This window comes from Carassius carassius, chromosome 50 (assembly GCF_963082965.1).
Source record: "Carassius carassius chromosome 50, fCarCar2.1, whole genome shotgun sequence".
Lineage (NCBI taxonomy): Eukaryota > Metazoa > Chordata > Actinopteri > Cypriniformes > Cyprinidae > Carassius > Carassius carassius.
The window spans coordinates 11,909,118-11,928,643 of NC_081804.1; the positions used below are offsets into that span (position 1 = coordinate 11,909,118).

At 41.2% G+C, this 19,526-nt stretch overlaps 1 protein-coding gene across 1 annotated transcript; it reads left to right on the forward strand.

Moving 5' to 3' along the window:
* Nucleotides 1–83: 83 nt before the first annotated feature.
* LOC132133155 (COMM domain-containing protein 4-like) lies at nt 84–19,124 on the forward strand. Its single transcript, XM_059545895.1, has 8 exons — nt 84–134; nt 268–339; nt 422–487; nt 562–601; nt 1,432–1,551; nt 17,935–18,015; nt 18,097–18,273; nt 18,737–19,124. Exons 1-8 carry the CDS (start codon nt 132–134, stop codon nt 18,775–18,777), a joined length of 600 nt encoding a protein of 199 aa, XP_059401878.1. The 5' UTR covers nt 84–131; the 3' UTR covers nt 18,778–19,124.
* The last annotated feature ends 402 nt before the right edge of the window (nt 19,125–19,526 follow it).

The window sequence follows — 19,526 nt, forward strand, 5'->3', positions numbered from 1 at the left end:
TAATATAATAATATGTACTCTGCAACACTAATACAGCCAGTCCAGTAGGTGCACCGGAAGCTAGTTTGCCGCCGTTACTTACCACAAGAAGAAGAAGAAGAAGAAGAGCAGCTGGCTGAATATATGTAAAAATGGTATTATTAATCTTATTAAACTGTAGCACGGTTTATTCTGGTTTCATAATATGTGTCCTCTGTGATTAGTGAGGCAATGCTATAGACGTAAACATTCTTAATGAATTCATTTCGCTGCTTACTTTTATTTCAGAGGTTCCGCTTTTGTGGAGATCTCGACTGTCCTGACTGGGTCCTTGCAGAAATGAGCACCTTAGCTAGGATGGTAAGTCTAACTTTAATAGCTGTAATTTTGTTTGTCTTGATACTTTGTGTAAAAAACGTAATGCAAGTCATTTTCTTCACAGTCGAGCGTAAAGATGAAACTTCTGTGCGTGCAAGTCATTAAAGATCTGCTCGATGAAGACATCGATGTAAGACAGCACTGGTTTTATAATGTCTTCTGAATAGATATTCCTCTAACTGATATATAATTATCTGTTTCCAGTATGACAAAGTTTCAAAGCTAACCTCAGACGCAAAGTTTGGTGAGTGAATCACAGTTTTGGGTTCATGTGATCTCAGTGTGAAATAAAATTAATGAATTAATCAAGTTAGGTATTCACAATACGTTTCTGGCCAGTACTGATTAGCTTACCTTTTTGTGTTATGGCTGATATCAAAATTTTACAATATATATATTAAATAATGAAATATTAAATCAAATCTAAAAACTAAAATGAGTAGTTTTTAATACTAAAGAATTATATTAGAGTGTCATGTTTTAAATAATACTAGGAAATATTTATAATCCAAGTACATAAATTTATATTTTTTTAAAGGAAAATGACTCCTGGGAAAATATTATTTTTATTTAATTTAATATTTTGATTTTGTTTATTGGTGAAATAATACTGTTAAGATTATTTTAAATCTTATTATTGTTGAGTTTGCCATGAATGATTTGACGTTGATGTCAATCAATCAGTCAATCAGATCAGTCAGTCTAAAAGTGAATTTAAGCATCACAAAATTATAAAGTACACTGTGAAAAAAGGATATTTGAGATTTGCTAAAGACACATTGAACAATGTTATTAAATTATTAGTGTTACGTGAACATTAGATAATGTCAAATGTAATTTAAATGTAAAAATTAAGGAAATGAGCAGCACAATTAAATATCCATGATAAACCTTTTAAAAGTGATTTATAAATAAAATAGGTAAATTAGTTATTTATTGATAATTACGATAACTTTAATTTTGTCTGATAACTGAAATGGTACCAATATTTTATGCATTCTTACAAAAATTTCTTGTCTGTTTGTATTTTATGCTTTATATCTTGCTAATTTGTCTATTTTTCTTTTTTTCCAGAAAGCGGAGACATTAAAGCCAGTATAGCAGTGCTGAGTTTCATTCTGTCCAGTGCTGCTAAGCATGACGTGGACAGTGAATCTCTCTCCAGTGAGCTTCAGCAGCTCGGCCTCCCTAAAGGTAAGGATACAGTGGGTATAGAAAAGAATCACCCCCTTTTAAAATAATCACATTTTGTTGTTTTACAGCCTGAAATGAAGAAGGACACCGTTTTTTTTATCCAGCTGCATTCACTAAGTGAAATATATAACACTAACATGTAAGAAGAAAAAATAAAAAAACAGAATCACTGAGTTGGAAAAAGGATCAGTCTCCTCCTAAAAATTGCATACAGGGGCATCTGACTTTCAGCTGTGGTCATTTTGATTTGCTCAGCATGAAAACAGCTTTTCCGGAGTATTTCAGTCCTTGGTAATTGCAACTGAAGCTAACAATCAACTATTGATTTCAGAAGATCTCCGGGATAAAGCTGTGGACAGGCACAAGTCAGGAGATGGATATGAACAAATGTCAAATGCTTTATCAATGCCTAGAAGAACAATGAAGTCTGTTATTAAGAAGTAAAAGGTGTCTGGTACAACACAGACCCTGCCTGGATCAAGACGTTGCTCCAAACTGGATGAAAGAGCCGGAGGAAACTGATCAGAGAGGAGAACCCTTGTGGGGAAGTCGTGGCCTAATGGTTAGAGAGTCGGACTCGCAATCGAAAGGTTGTGAGTTCGAGTCTCGGGTCGGAAGGAATTGTAGGTGGGTGAGTGCATGTACAGTGCTCTCTCCACCCTCAATACCACGACTTAGGTGCCCTTGAGCAAGGCATCGAACCCCCAACTGCTCCCCGGGTGCTGCAGCATAAATGGCTGCCCACTGCTCTGGGTGTGTGCTCACAGTGTGTGTGTGTGTGTTCACTGCTCTGTGTGTGTGCACTTCGGATGGGTTAAATGCAGAGCACGAATTCTGAGTATGGTTCACCATACTTAGCTGAATGTCATGTCACTTCACTTTTTCACAACAACTCAGCAATTTAATGACAAAGAGTGGTCATTGTGTGCATATGACAACAATATCACAAATCCTCCATAAATCTGGCTTGTATGGGAGGGTTTTAAGAAACCTCAACACCAAACGATATGTCTGGCAGAAATCCAATACATGATGTTCTAGTAACAAGATTCGGGAGGCGCACGTCAGATACTTAGCTTAATCAACACAGGTGGACCACAATCTAGTAATCAATACCATAGTATAAATATTGTTGAATTACCTCTATCCATTGACGGTTCATCAGCATTCGGTTCGCTCTGTCTGTCATCTTATCACAGACCCAATTTTCCTTCCAACGAAGAGATCTATACCAGGGATTTTTTCAGATCTGCCACTTTTTGCTGGACCCATGATCACTCCTACCTCACCAAACACGGCTGCCAGGCACCATTAAGCATTATCGCGACAGCTGCTCTTCTCACCAAGCCACATGTTGTGGCCAATAGACCGTGCAAAGCCCGAGCTCGCCTCACTCGACACCATGATCGTCCCGCTCAAGACCAGGATCTCCTCGAGCGCTGGATCGCAGCAGCAGCAGGCTTTAAACCAACCTGGGCCGCACCCCAGTTCTCACAGCAGCAAGCCTCTCTCGCTTCCCGCCGCGACTCTGCCTTTTCACTAGGGCTGTCACTTTTTATTCGATATTCGAATATGTATATTTGTTTTTCTTATTTTATTCTTTGCCATCTAATCCAGTAGAGGGCACTCTAGACATATTGTAGCATAGGCCCATGACCAAATCAAGAGACATCCTCAGACCCCAGTCATTAAATGACAAGGCAACATGCCTCAGACTAAACGGCTTCAGTCATCAGACAAAACGACATCACGCCTTGGGACTGAAAAGCTTCAGGTCTCAGGAAAAACGACGTCAGGTGTCCGGTCTCATACAATTAGGCATCAGACTAAATGGACTCAGGTGAAGTATCGCGTTGCCCTGCCCCATGTGACGCCACACACACGCCGTTCAGAGGAAGTGGCATATAATGGTTGATTGATGGCAAAAGGAGGTAAGCAGTGTCTGATATATTATATTTTAACAGTTTTATTCAAATGATACACTAAATAAGTTATATAGGGAAGAGAACATGCATTTCGAGAGTCACGTATGCACGTTTAAAAAGTTAGTTAGCCATATTGCAACCAGCGAGCTTTTATTTTGGCATAGTAGTAAAATTCCCCTTACAAAAAAGAACCATGGTTTTACTATATAACACCAGAACGCGATACTCCACCTGAGTCCGTTTCGTCTGTTGCCTTTTTTCTGAGTCCGTTTCATCTGATCAATTGTATGAGACCTGACATCGTTTTTCCTGAGACCTGAAGCTTTTCAGTCCGAGGCGCGATGCCGTTTAGTCCGATGACTGAAGCCTTTTAGTCTGAGGCATGACGCCTTTTCATTTAATGACTGAGGTCTGAGGATGTCCTAAAATGTACACTGTACTAGCTAGTAGCCAGGCACGTCTGTGCGCTCCGAACGTGTGTTCTTAATCCAGATCAAGTTGATAGACTGGTGTTTCTTGCAAACAATATTAAGATATGAATTAGGCTAGGCTATATGCCTTACTCCTGCTGCTGTTTAAGTTGTCACGTTATTGTTTGTGCCTGTTCTGAATCGTTTTTTTTTTTTTTTTCGCCTAATGTTGTAGAATATGCATAGTGGCACTTCATATAAGTTGATATTCTAATAAAAAAATAAAATAAAAAATAATAATCCAGATAGTCCTGTTTATGACTCACTGTTAATACATTTGTGATTGAATCTCCATTAGGCTACGGTGTTTTTTTTTTTTTATTTACTGTGCGGAGGGGGGGGTGGGGGTGGGGTTGGGTGGTTGCAAGTAGATATTCGAATATATTCGAATACATTGCATGATATTTGACATCTGTTCGAATTTGATTTTTCTAAAAAGTGACACCCCTACTTTTCACCGCGGCTTTTCCGGCCACAGTGCAGTTTGAAGCTGCTTCCACTAGCGACGCAGACCGCCTGTCGTAAATCAGTACATTTTTCAGGTGAAGACACTAATGCAGGTTTCGCGGCTAACGTTTGTTAAACGATGTTATGACGTAATTCTGTCGAATGACTATGCCATTTTCAACCACGAAGCCAAGGCATTTTTTCAAGGCAAGTCATCCACACTGAAATGTCTGAAGACATTACATTTGCCTTCCTGTGCATGTTTAAACCTCACTGAGATGATACAGACATAAGTTGCATGCAATTATTCTGGCAGGACCAATTTATTTAGAATCAGAATCAGAAAGAGCTTTATTGCCAAGTATGCTTGCGCATACAAGGAATTTGTTTTAGTGACATAAGCTTCCAGTTTACATAGACAACAACACACAGACTAAAAAAATTGTCAAATAAATAAGTGTATAAACAATTGTGCTATAAATGATAATGGAATAGGATTGAGTAAGATGCAGGGATGTACTAGAATGGAGGGGTAACAAATAAATATAAGGATATTGCACATTTTGATTGCATAAGCATAAGTGGGGAACATTTAACTGTTCATGAGGTAGATTGCCTGTGGGAAGAAACTGTTCTTGTGCCTGACTGTTCTGGTATTTGAGGCTCTGAGGCGCCGGACAGATGGCAAAAGTTCAAAGATGGGGTAACTTGGATGTGAGGGATCCAGAGTGATTTTCTGAGCCTTTTTCCTCACTCTGGATGTATACAGTTCTTGAAGGGTGGGCAGGGGAGCACCAATAATCCTTTCAGCAGTCCGAACAGTTCTCTGTAGTCTTCTGATGTCTTATTTTGTTGCTGAACCAAACAAGACAGTTATTGAAGTACACAGGACAGACTCAATGACGGCTGAGTTGAACTGTTTCAGCAGCTCCTGTGGCAAGTTAAACTTCCTCAGCTGGCGAAGGAAGTACAACCTTTGTTGGGCCTTTTACACAATGGAGTCAATGTGATTGACCCACTTAAGGTCCTGGGAGATGGTGGTTCCCAGGAATCTGAATGACTCCACTGCAGTCACAGTGCTGTTCATGATGATGAGTGGGGGGAGTGCAGGTGGGTTTCTCCTAAAGTCCACGATCATCTCCACTGTTTTGAGCGTGTTTAGTTCCAGGTTGTTAAGACTGCACCAGACAGCCAGCTGCTGAACCTATTGTCTGTAAGCAGAAAGGCTGGGTTCTGAAATTCGATGCCTTTATGGTATCGAACGAAAAACTTAGATACTATGAGTTTCGAAAAATGATTTATCTTTCGGTGCCAAATATGGGTTCCAAAAGCCAAGCGGACGTTTTTTTTTTTTTTTTTGCCAAGCGGCTGTGTCTGTGTGAGCTTGACGTGACGGGGAGGATTTCTGAAGATACTTGCAGTCACACAACACAAGTGTAGTTGTTTTTTCTCAAAACGTTTCCGTTTTACAATGCCAAAGAGGTCTATAGTGTGGCTACACTTTATAAAAGTGAATGCAGAGTCAGCAAAGTGCAACATATGTGATAAGAGGATTGTAACAAAAGCCGGTGTTAATGAAGCATTTGTTTCGATGAGTGTTTTGCCCTCCCTCCCTGTTTAATTTGGTCTACTCCATTGCGTATCTTGAAACACGCCCCCTTTCACGTCATCTAAAAAACAGAGAGAGAGAGACAGATTTATCCGGTACAGCGAATTTCTCTAAGCAGCATGCCACTGTATACGTTCACTTAAAACATAACCGACTGTGTTTACGAGAATACTTGCAGAGACAATTATTTTGATATAATTGTGTGTGTGTATGTGTTCATTCAGAAGTTACGATACGCGAAAGATGAATTAATTCTCTGCGTGCATTGTCTGAAATGCTGGTCGCAGCGCATGCTTTGAATGAGTGCGCGCAAGCTCCGAACGAGCGCGAATTGTTTAAAACGCTTGAATCAGCAATATTTAGAAAGAAGTGCAAACGATCAGCTACGGTCCATTTCACCCCTTCAAGCGAGTAAACAACGCGAATCAAGTTAGGAATTTTACATCACTATTCACGATAGCCCATCGGACTGGCAAAACACAATAGCCTGGGACGTGGGGCTAAAGATTTTGCGAGACCTGCACCTCAGATCTATCCAGTTTGTGAAACACTGGTTTCCACACTGGTTTCGTTAAACAAAATAAATTATTATTTTAAAAGATTGACTCAAAAGAATCATTGGTTCACTAATCGGATCATGAACTTGTATTACCGAGCCAAAGATTATCTATTATTGAACATCTCAAATGAATGAAGACTTCAAGTTCATCTGTAAAGCACATAAAGCTATCGTTTGAGTTTATAAACTTCTATTTCATGCATGATTCGTATGGATCTGCTAACTGAATGCAAAGTGTGAGTTCTAGAAGAATGTTTGTGTCTTGATGAGCATGTATCGCTCACTAGGAGTCGCTAAATGAACAGCTGCTGTTCTTTTTTTCTTTTCTTTTTTTTTACCGGAGGATCAGTTGCCCTATTGGATAAAATCCCCAAACTGTTTACTTAAATATTAAATCAATAACTGACATCAAAACAGGGGCGTTTGCGTTATGATGTGGTGAGATGCTGTGGGCCAGAAAGTCCAGGGCAACTTTTTGGTCCCAGTCCGCCCCTGAATGGCACACCCCTATCCAAAAAGCACAACCAGTTGTATTAATAATGTTATCCTGAGTGTGAAGTGTTACCAGAATTTGTTTTATCGTTAGGAACCGGTATCGAAACTGAGGTATCGAAATTGGCACCGGATCGAAAGATTTTGAACAATACCCAGCCCTAGTAAGCAGACTCGTCACCGTCCTAGATGAGGCCGATGACTGTAGTGTCATCTGCAAACTTCAGGAGCTTGACAGAGGGGTCTTTAGGGGTGCAGTCGTTGGTGTATAGGGAGAAGAGCAGAGGGGAGAGAACACATCCCGAGGGGCACCATTGTTGGTGAAGCGGCTGTTTGACATGAATTTTCCCAGTCTCACTTACTGTTGCCTATCAGTCAGAAAGCTGGTGATCCACTGACGGATAGAGCTAGGAACAGAGAGCTGGGTCAGTTTGGTCTGGAGGGCTGTTGGGATGATGGTGTTGAAAGCCGAACTAAAGTCCACCAACAGGATCCTCACATAAGTCCCTGTTTTGTCCAGATGTTGCAGGATGAAGTGCAATCCCATGTTGATTGCATCATCCACGGACCTGTGTGCTCGGTAAGCAAACTGCAGGGGGTCCATTAAGGGTCCAGTGATGTCCTTCAGATAAGCCAGAACCAGTTTTTCAAATGACTTCATGACGACAGGTCTGTAGTCGTTAAGTCCTGTTATCTTGGGAATTGGGAATTTTCTTTGGAATGGGGAATATGGTGGAGCGTTTGAAGCAGGAAGGCACTTCACACAACTCCAGGGATCTGTTGGAAGATCTGTGAAAAGATGGAGGCCAGCTGGTCAGCACAGATTTTCAGATAGGCTGGTGTAACGCCATCTGGGCCTGCCGGCCTGGTGCTTTTCTTCTTTTGTTCTTCATGAAGACCTGGCACACATCATCATCTTCACAGATTTGAAGAGCAGGAGGTGTGGAGAGGGGGATTGCAGGAGGTGTTAACGGATCTGTAGGGAGATGGTCAGAATGGGTGTTGGGGGTTTTCAAATCTACAATAAAACTCATTCAGGTCATTAGCAAGTCGTTGATAAGCCTCAGTGCAGGAGGATGGTGTCTTGTAGTTAGTGATGGCTCTCAGTCCTCTCCACACTGAAGTTGAGTCGTTGGAAGTAAATTGGTCTTCCAACTTTTTAGTGTAGGTCTTTTTAGCCGCTCTAATCTCTTTGTTCAGTGTGTTCCTGGCCTGATTGTACAAGACTCTGTCCCCTTTTCTGTAGTCATCCTCTTTGGCCTGACGAAGGTGTCTGAGTTTCGCTGTAAACCATGGCTTATCATTAGGGCTGTGAATCTTTGGCAAGGCAGCGATTCGATTCGATTACGATTCATAGGTTTTCGATTCGATTCAAGAACGATTTTTGCAAATTTAGAACGATTCAATTCGATTCGATTCACAATTAAATTAGATTCGATTATAACGATTAAATTCTGCATTCTTTAAGTGCATTCACGGGATTATTTAAATGCTTCTACTAAATTCTTTAAATGCTTAGTCAGGGGGCAAATTACAGTAGCATTTATGGTTAGAGAACCATAGGTTAAAAAAAAAAAAACTTTTGTCCATTGTTAAATGCTAGTTTAATGATGCGACATGGCATACGTAAATATGTATGTAAGTTTTTAAAAAAGAGCTTAAAGAGTATTATGTATAAGCTAACATTTTGTCACACCAGGGGCGTAGCCATAATTTCAGAAGTGACAGAAATGTCAAATACAATCATTTTATGTATGTAGCCCAGGGGTGCCCATGCTTTTCTGAATGGTGATCTACCTTTTAAGTGACTGGGTCAGAATGATCTACTACTCACATTACGTGTCTTTTTTTAATGTACCAAAACGAACACACAATGTCATATTGGCTGCTATTTTGCTTTAATGTTTCACACTTAAATCATTAGTAATTTCTGATTGAGTTTAATTTCTTTACCAATACTAAAAATACAGTAGCAGTCCACAATAGAAGCTACTAATCAACATGCATGTGATTTCATACACAGTGGCACTTGCATTACATTTCCCATACAATTCAGTACATTTACATCAAAATCCACACATTGAAATGTAACTTTACGCATTCAGGTAGCACACACACACACACACAAGCGCAGTCGCGCACGCACACACGCACACACACACATTGAAATGTAACTTTTTTTCAACACTAGGATTTTCTTTTAACAAACATAGCCTACATATACAGTGGCATTTGGCCTACATCACACACTATATCACACTACAATTCACTGTTCAAACATTGAAACTTTCAGGCAGTGAATTAACTTTATGTACAATAAGTTGCATGTAGTCATTTTCTTGCATACACATGGCATGTTCACATCAGTGGTCAGTACCTTATTCAGATGATGACTTGCATTGGATGGAGTCCACTAGGGATGCATAGTCCGGGCAATAGCTACTGATGGCCAGTCTAAGACAGGCCTCCAAATGATCGTCGGTCAGGGTGGAGCGGTACTTGGATTTGATAATTTTCATATGTGAAAAGGTCGATTCGCACAAGTAAGTAGACCCAAACATTGCAGTCAGTGATATTGCACATTTTCTCATGTTGGGATACTTTTCTTCTGTGAGTAAACTCCAGAATTGTTCATGGGCCCTAGACTTCAAGTTAATATCTGCTTGCAGTGTCAAGATCTCATCCTCAACTTCAGCAGAACTGAGCTGAAACATTGTTGCGATTTTGGAAGCGAGGACATCGACCTCAGCATTCTCCCGAAAAGGGAAGCACATGAACGTGGCAACTGGCTCGAGTAGAGCGAAGTCTTGAAATCTCCTGTCAAAGTCTGACAGGACAGTGTCAATCTGTTCTGCATAACATGCACTGTCAATCTCCGTTAAGTCCTACCCTTGATTATTCAGCTCAGATGCAAGGTTTTTAAAGTTCCCCAGATCATGGCGTTGGATCTTTGAAGAAAGCAGTTTAAGTTTTCCCTTGAAGGCGTTCACTGAGCTTATCATATTGATCACGGTTTTCTCTTTGCCCTGTAATTCCATGTTCAGCTCATTGAGCAAGTTCGCCAGATCAGTTAAAAATGCCAAATCAAGCAGCCAACGATCGTCATTAAGTTGCGTGTATTCCGCATGTTTTTTTTCATGTAGGAACTGCTTTACCTCGGGAAGGAGATCGCGGAATCGTTGCAGGAATTTCCCCCTGCTCAACCACCTTACCTCCGTGTGAAGCAGTAGGTCTGAGTGGTCGCTGCCAGCCTCCTCAAGATGCAAACGGAACAGTCGTCTTTGAAGAGATCTAGCACGGATAGAGCAGGCTACTTTGTTTGCTACGTCCATGATCTCTTTCATGTTCAACATTTTCGCACACAACGCTTGTTGGTGTATAATACAATGGTAACTTAAAAAGTCAGGAAACGCTTCATCCTCTCGGCATTTGGCAACAAATCCGTTAGAGCGGCCGATCATGGAAGGCTCACCGTCGGTGGTGATTGACCCCAATTTGCACACTGGAATCTTATTCTTGTCGATAAAGTTTTTGAATATCTCAAATATGTCATCCCCTCGTGTGTGTGCGTTCATATGCAGAACTGCTAAAAGTTCCTCTTTTGCAGTCATGTCGTGGAAGACCATTCGAATAAAAATGCACAGTTTGGCTTTGTCTGTGATGTCCGTAGACTCGTCCATCTGTAGCGAGAAGCACTCGCAACAGTCAATGTCCTTAGCAAGCTGCTGCACTAAGTTGTCGCCCATCATTTCGCATCGCCTGGTCACTGTATTTCTTGTCAACTGAACAGCTTTGACTGCAGACATTATTTCTGTTTTGTTCGTAAAGTCTTTAAACAAAGAATCCGCTGCCTCAATGAAGGCTTCCTTCACCATAACTACATCCTGAAAAGACTTTTTGTGCCTAATGATCGTCCGACTCACCCGGAACGATGCCTCTGTTGGCCTTCGCTTTCGTTGTTGGCCGAGTGAAAAGAGACTGCTGTCCAAGAAGCTGAGACTTCAACTCCCTCACCTTTCTCTTTCTCAATTCACTGCTTGGAGGAAAGTCTGTAATCAAAGGTTCGATGAATCATTCTAAAGTGTCTCTCTACATTCCCCTTCTTTGGAAGTGCAATGCTGGATTGACAGATCAGACAGACACACTTTGAGTATGACATCGTGAATAAGAAGTCATCTTCCTATTCCTGATGAAAATGGTAAGTCTTTGCTTTTTTGATTTCTTTCACTCCCTTATTCATTGTGGCATAATTTTTGTTTGTCTATACAGATATTAAACGAGCAATAGCAAAAATGAAAAGCAACGGTAAAACGAAAGCAATGGCGCTTTTCTGTAGTGTTGACTGCCGAGATCAGCTCGGTAGAGTTTATGGTTGTTATGGTAACGTAGTGTAAAAAAACTTTTTAGCAACCAGCAGACTGGCCTGTCTACACGTCAATCAGCGGGCACATGGTAATATAATGACATGATAGGGTGGATTGCTTTTCTGAAAAGGCGCGGTTTTTTTTTTTTTCTTCTTAGTTCTGTGAGCTACCGTCATTGGCTCTGCGATCGACCAGTCGATCGCGATCGACGTATTGGGCAGGCACGATGTAGCCCATATAATAATAATAATAATAATTATTATTTATTTATTTTTTTTACAAGGAATTATCTTCTTTTTTAATTACTTTTAATTAGCTGTAATAAATCAAATACACTGCTAGACAATAATCAATCATTTTTAATCTATTTTTTTCCTAATGGCAGTTTTATGATTGTTTTATATACTAGGCTACATTTAATTAGCAATTATTTAAATTTTCTGCACAGAATAAGGTAGAAAATATACTTTATAGTTTCTGTACTGTAATAAATGTCAATTAGCACTGCATCATTCATAAATTGTTTGTGTTTTTTTTTTTTTTTGTTTCATCAGTTCATTCTGCTTTTTTTCAGTTTAGCTGCAGATATAACCTGGCACGTCTATGAGAGCGAGATCGCTTCTCTTTCAGTGTGAAAATGTCTTCATCTCTATTTAACTTTTCCTCTCCATCAGCGAATGATTCTGAGAGAAAACGTGCCAGATGTCTGCTTGCTAATGAAACAAACGCTACTTTCAGTTTCCTTCGTATATTCGGTTAATCCGCATTGTTTAAAAACATTTATCATTCAATGGATCTGTGCGTATGATTTAGACACTTACATTTCTGCTCCGTCCATGCAATAAATACAGCTGTCGACGGCTACGGTAACTCCGTCGGTAAGATGCAGAGAGCCATTGACAAACTACAGAAAAGTTAGCATTACTGGCCACGAGTCCTATAGATCACACGTCAGCTGCGTCAGAGACGAACGGAGCGCGAGCGCAATCCTGTGACAGTCTCCGTCGGTAAACAGTGGAGCGCGTGAAGGACAGATAAGAGGCACGATTCAGAACACTCTTCAAGGTCTCCATTAATTCGTGCGTGTAGTAATTTAATGTGTATACATTTTGAAAGCATTGAATCGCTATAGAAATCGCGATTCATTCGATTCTTAGCATTTTGAATCGATTACTGTCCAAGATTGGTGATTCACGATTCAAAAATCATGTTTCAAGATCAATGCATATGAATCGACAGGGTTTGTAATCGATGCATCGAGAAAACGAGTGAATCGTTACACCCCTACTTATCATTGTTGAATGTTAAATAAGTCCTAGTAGGAATGCATATATCCTCACAAAAACTAATATAGGATGTTACAGTCTCTGTGAGTTCGTCCAGATCGGTGGTAGCCGCTTCAAAATCACTCCAATCAGTGAGGTCAAAACAAGCTTGTAAATCCTGCTCTGTTTTGTTGGTCCATCTCTTCACAGTCTTTACTACAGGTTTAGCAGATTTAAGTTTCTGCTAGTATGTCGGTATAAGATGAACCAGACAGTGATCAGAACGTCCCAAAGCTGCTCGTGGTACAGAGTGATATGCATCCTTTATTGTTGTGTAACATTGATCAAATATATTAGTGTCTCTGGTGGGACATGTAACATGCTGTCTGTATTTTGGCAGTTCACGGGAGAGATTGGCTTTATTAAAGTCCCCAAGAATGATTAAAACCGAGTCGGGTGTTGTTGTTCCATCTCTGTGATCTGATCAGCGAGTTTCTGTAAAGCTGAGCTCACGTGTGCTTGCGGAGGAATGTAGACACTCACCAGAATGAACGAGTGAAACTCCCGCGGCGAATAGAATGGCTTGCAGTTGACAAACTGCATTTCTAGATCAGGACAGCACATCTTCTTTAACACAGTTACATCTGTACACCACCGTTCATTGATGTAAAAGCATGTTCCGCCGCCGCGCGATTTCCCTGTTGATTCTGCTTCGCGATCTGCTCTAACCAGCTGAAAGCACGGCAGATGGAGCGTGCTGTCCGGTATGGTGTCATTCAGCCAGGTTTCTGTGAAACACAGAGCAGCAGAGTGTGAGAAATCCTTATTTGTCCAAGAGAGCAGAAGGAGTTTGTCTGTTTTGTTGGGTAGAGAGCGGAGATTTGCCAGATGGATGCTAGGCAACGGCGTTCGAAATCCGCGCTTCCTGAGTCTGACGAGTGCTCCCGCTCGCTATCCCTGTCTGTAAAACGTCTGAATAATTTAAATCCGGTAAAATGTCTTGTGGTGTGTTCTGCCAAATGTTCAGCAGTTCATCCCTGGTGAAACTGATCGTGTTTGTTAAACAAAAAACAGGAAAAACGAACAAAAACAGTACAAACACTGGAGAGCCAAGCACTGAAGCAGCCGTGTGTGGCGCCATCGAGTGATGGCATCATTAGGGACATATTTCACCATTTACTTGCATGATCATTCAGAATTTATCTAAAACACAACTACCATCGTGTTTTGCCACAGGACAGCAAATTTGAGTAAAATTGCAGTCCACTTTTGTCTTTTCAGGACTGTAATATGAAAAGCATGCAAAGTAAATATCTTTAGAAACCGCTTGAAAGTGAATGGCACGTAACTGTTATAATCATGTCTATTGGTACAATGTTTTACAAGACTAAACATGCTTCATTGTTTTCAAAAGCCTCCAGAAAGTTTCCACAGTCCATACTACAACACAAAAAACAGCATTTCAAATTTATCTGCTCTGGAGACGGCCAAAGCGAGGCCAAAACGAGTGTAAACATGCTTTTCCAACAGGAACGTACTAATGCGGACAAGGCTTAAGGAATTGTCAAACCAGGCAATCAATTGCTAAGCTGGCAACACCGTAGACTACCCAGGCATTTTTTATTTTTAGCTTGCCCCATCAATTGTTACTAACCCTTCTACTTTTCCCGCAACCAACAACTACAGCAGCCTAAGCAAGCTTCGCAGGCCGCTCAAGCAGCTATCTCTCCTCCTCCTCTCATGCTCCCATTTACTTATCTATGTTCTGCCACACCCTAACCATCCTTAAGACCTATTAGCGGTCAGACCAATTCCTTATCAAAGAAGCTCACCAAACCCTCATAAGCCAACCCCTCTAACGCCAGCCGTCCCCGTTCACTCAAAACCATGATCTACCATAGCCAACCCTCTTTAACATCCCCATATCCATCTATAACAGCCAATCCTCACTACAGCAGTGCCCGCCCCCGCAGGAGCCTCTATCTGTTTTTTCCCCACTGCCACAGCAGTGTCCTCCCCGAAGGAGACTTTCCCCGTGTTTCCTCACTGCTGCAGCAGTGTCTGCTCCCGTGAGAGCCTTTTCTGTATCTCCCCACTGCCGCAGCAGTGTCTGCTCCAGCGGGAGTCTTTCCTGTATCTCCCCACTGCCGCTGCTGTGTCTGCTCCCGCAGGAGCCTCTATCTATATTTCTCCACTTCCGCAGCAGTGTCTGTATCTCTTTTCTGTATTTTTCCTACTGAATGAGCCCTTTCCGTCCTTCCCTACTGCCGCAGCAGTTCTCGCTCCCGCAGGAGCCTCTCTTAAAAAAAAAAAAACACTCGACACTACTCAAGAAAAACAATTAATTATACTGTTCCATGGAACAAACTTAACGTAATGCATCACTAACGATCTAATGTACATGCTCATTATATCTAAAACCTTCAAGGGCACAAACTTCCTGACAATAGTTTCTACATGGCACTATATAATCTAGTCCTCTTTTTGCTAAACATTTAATTCAAATGTACACTATCTTAAATATTGGACAATTCTTTACAACAGGCATGCTACAGCAATCATAAGTCCTTGAAGGTGACCTCAAATGTTGCCATTTTTCTTATTACGTTTCAGCTATTCACTGAAATAATCTGTTCAGATTTCACCTATAGGAGGCAAAAAAAGGAAAAGATGCTGATCATGAACCCTTTTGAAGCCTTGCCTTCTCGGTTTCTCATTAGCCCACTGGAGTGGTTAATCTGAAAATTCTGGGATAAGAAACTATTAATCAATCTGTCAGCTCCATATAATTTGCTGTTTCAAAGCATAATCACGTCGATGGCTCTCAATGAATTCTCTCTCCCAACCGTAGATCAATGATTATGCAATCAATATGGAGAGAGAGAGGAAAAAACATAAAAATAAAAATAAATGAATAAATAAATACATTTCCTAAGTACTCGTCTTATACAATCTTATACAAGCGAGGCTTACCCGTTCGACGCATGTGCTCTCATCGGACGTTGGTGAGAGCCTCCAATCTAGATAACCTTACCTTTTCCTTCCTACGGCAGGCGAGACTTAACCATTTGATGCGTGTGCTCCCATCGAATGCCAGCGAGAGCCTCCCGGGCCACACAACTTTACCTTTCCTTCTACGCCCGGAGAGGTTTACCCATTCGATGCCATGAGTAGGAAGCTCCCATCGGATGTCGGCGAGAACCTCCCGGATAGACAAACTTACCTTTTCCATCCTTCGGCCAGCAAGGATTACCCATTCAATGTGTGTGCTCCCATTGGATGCCGGCGAAAGCCTCCTGGCCAGACAACCTTTCCTTTGCTTTATGCGCTATCCAGATCCCGTGGGAGGCCGGCGAGAACCTCCTTTTCCATTCTACGGTAATAGAGGCTTTCGCGTCCAATGCCGCAAGTACAAGCTCCCATTGGATGTCGGCGAGAGACTCATGGCCACCCAAGCTTACCTCTTCCATCCTACGGCCTGCGACTCTGATTCAGCCGATACAGCAAACACGAAGTTCCTGTTGGATGCTGGTGAGAGCCTCCTAGCCACACTACTTTACCTTTCTGTCTTACATCTGGAAAGGCTTACCCTTTCGATGCTGTGAGTACAAGCTCCTGTTGGACGTCGGCGAGAGTCTCCCAGCTAGACAAACTCACCTTTTCCTTTTCTATGGTCAGAGAGGCTTACCCATTAGATTGTGTGTGCTCCCATCAGACGTCGGCGAGAGTCTCCCGGCCACATAACTTTACCTTTCCATTCGACGGTAAGTGAGGCTTAACCGTCCGATGTCACGAGTCTTGACCTCCCGTCAAAAATACTGTCTAAACTCCCTCCGCCATCCTCACATGTTTTCCCCCCGCCTAGCGAGGCTTACCCGTTCGATGTACTGAGTTGATACCCCATCGGATGCAGCGAGAGCCTCCCAGCACTGGTTTTCTTTTCCTCTCCCCGTCCGGCGAGGCTTACCCGTCTGATGCATGTGCTCCCGTCAGACATCGGCAAGAGTTCTCCAGGTCAGGTTCCATATTTGCTGCCTGCAAGCACGTGAGTATCGACCTCCCGTCGGATGTCGCAAGAGTCACCTTGTCGGTCAGGCCAAAAAACCTTTTTATCTGCCAAACTGAGAGGACCCTAACGTCCGTTGTCCTGAGTCTTAATCTGCAGTCGGAGGCTTCATGGGCCCGCTCGGTCAGCCATTTGCCCTTCGCCCTCTGAATAGCAGGGGCTTATCAGCCAGTAGGGCCCATACACAGACACCATGACCTATTCTAGTCGATGCAACTCGGGCCCTCCCGGTCGGGCTATACAACCGCGCTGCTCCTCCTCATCGGCCCGTAGGGCTCACCGTTCCAACGCTGTGAGCTCCCGTTGAGCATCAGCTCGAGCCCTACTGACTGGGCGCCTCTAACCACATAGTCCAGTACCTGCAGCCTGTAGGGCCTACCCTTCCAACGCTAAAGTCGCTCCCACTGGAGTACGTAGGCTTTTCTCAGAAAAATAAAATTAGCCCCCTCTAGTACTCAATGCTATTTTGCGGGCTTTCTTAATCTGGCGAATTTGCTTTTTGGGGGGTACTCTAGGTTTGGGCCATACCCGATCTCGGAGCCCTTCCCCGGACAGCACGCCAAATATGCATACCACACCTCAGCTAATTATATGTAAGCGTGAACTTGTGAAAGCTCAGCATCCGAATAACAGCATTCCTGCAGTAAAGCATGGAGGTGGGGATATCCTGTAATGTGGTGTTTCTCTGCAGCAGGGACTGGAGCACTTGTCAGATAGTTGTCAATGGGAAGGTGGTTTACCTTTCAAACATGACAATGACCCAAAGCACAAAGCAAACCTGAGCACGCAGTGGTTGAAGGAGAAAAAGGTGAATGCCATTGCATGGTCTAGTCAGAGCCAAGACTTAAACCTCCTTTCAAAATCTGTGGAATGACCTGAAGACTGCAGTCCAGAAATGGACACCATCAAATCTAACTGAACTTGAGCAGTTCTGCAAAGAAGAGTGGACAAATATTGCAAAATTTTCTAACATGTTGGTGTAATATCTTTCACTTGAATGTTATGTTACACTGAGTAAATACAGCTGGATAAAACAAAAATGTTGTCCATCTCCATTTCAAGCTGCAAAGCAACAAAATGTGATTCTTTTAAAAGGGGTTGATTTTTTTTCCTATAGCCACTATGTATTTTATCAACTTTTTCAAGTTATACTTAAAACTTAACACATTTACATATCTGTTTTTAGAGCACACCACTGGACTGTGTAAGTCATATGAGGATAAACATGGCGCTCTACAGGAAAAGTTGAGGGAGATCAGTTTGCGCTGTGAGTATTACTGAAAAATAGAAGAAAACAGAAATACAGTCCAGATCATTCACTGAAATGTAATATTGTGATCCATGTTAGTGGGTCGTCTGGAAGCGGTGAACTGGCGGGTCGATTACACCTTGAGCTCCAGTGAACTGAAGCAAGTGAATGAACCCACGGTTCAGCTCAGACTTCAGGCTCAGGACCCCGAGACAGACTCCACACAGACCACCACTGTCTCCATCACCGCTGACAAGTTCAGAGTACTGCTAACAGGTAACAGTCTTTCTCCTTGTGGAATCAGTAAGATTTATGTATTTGAATTGCATTTAACATTTCCATCCATTCGGTTTAATGTAATAAATGCAGCGTGATTCATATTAATCAGTTATACACACATGAAACTGGTAAGGGTTATGTAATGGTACGAATAAACTAAATGGGTTTTAAAGCAATAGTTCACAAAAATAAATAAATAATTTTCTTAGATTTTGCATTACATCACTTGCTCACAAACGGATTCTCTGCAGTGAATGGGTGCCGTCAGAATGAGAGTCCAAACAGGTAGTGATTTAAAAAAAAATAATAATAATTCCGTAATCAAAGACGTGAAAGCTGCATGTTTGGATGGAAATTTTGTGTGCAGTTCAAATGCATAAATCTTTTAATTTAGACTTAAATGTTTTTGAGTGTATATTGTATTATGCATATTGTAAATGTCCTTGTTTTTGTTTTCCAGATCTCAAACAAGCACAGACTATGATGAATGCACTACAGTGAACCAGTCAGCATTTGTTGAATTATATTGCTGAAATGTGCACAGAATCTGTTCGTGTTTATAAACTCTTTCTATATAAAAAAAAAAAAACATGTAACATTATGCATTTTGTAAGCTCTTCACAGAAAATGTTAACTAATGTTGTTCAAATTGAGCAGCCGATTTTTTTGGTCCAAATGTCACTATAAATGGAATGTGTAATTTGTTTATCTGTGTCATCCAATGAATAAACTGTTCTTAGTGATTCCCCTAACCTCATGTATCTGCCTTAAATATGTTAATATCATGTGCATTTTTACAAATGTATTATTAAAATGAAAATAGTAATAAAGTCATAATTAAAATTGTGTATTTTTATCATATTGATGCATATTTCAGAACCCTTGAAGATAGTTAAAAAATGTTCTTTTCCTTTTTTATGCTACTAATGAATAAAATGAGAATACTATGGAATAGCCTATCTTTATAATGTAGATGCTATTTAGAGTTTATTCCATTTGAACTGATATGTGACCCTGGAGCACAAAACCAGTCTTAAGTTATTGGGGTTTATTTTTAGCAATAGCCAAAAAAACCATTGTATGTGTCAAAATTATTGATTTTTCTTTTATAACAAAAATCATTAGGATATTAAGTAAAGTTCCATGAAGATATTTTGTAAATTTCCTACAGTAAATATATCAAAACTTAATTTTTGGATTAGTAATTTGCATTGTTAAGAAAGCATTTGGACAATTTCAAAGGCAATTTT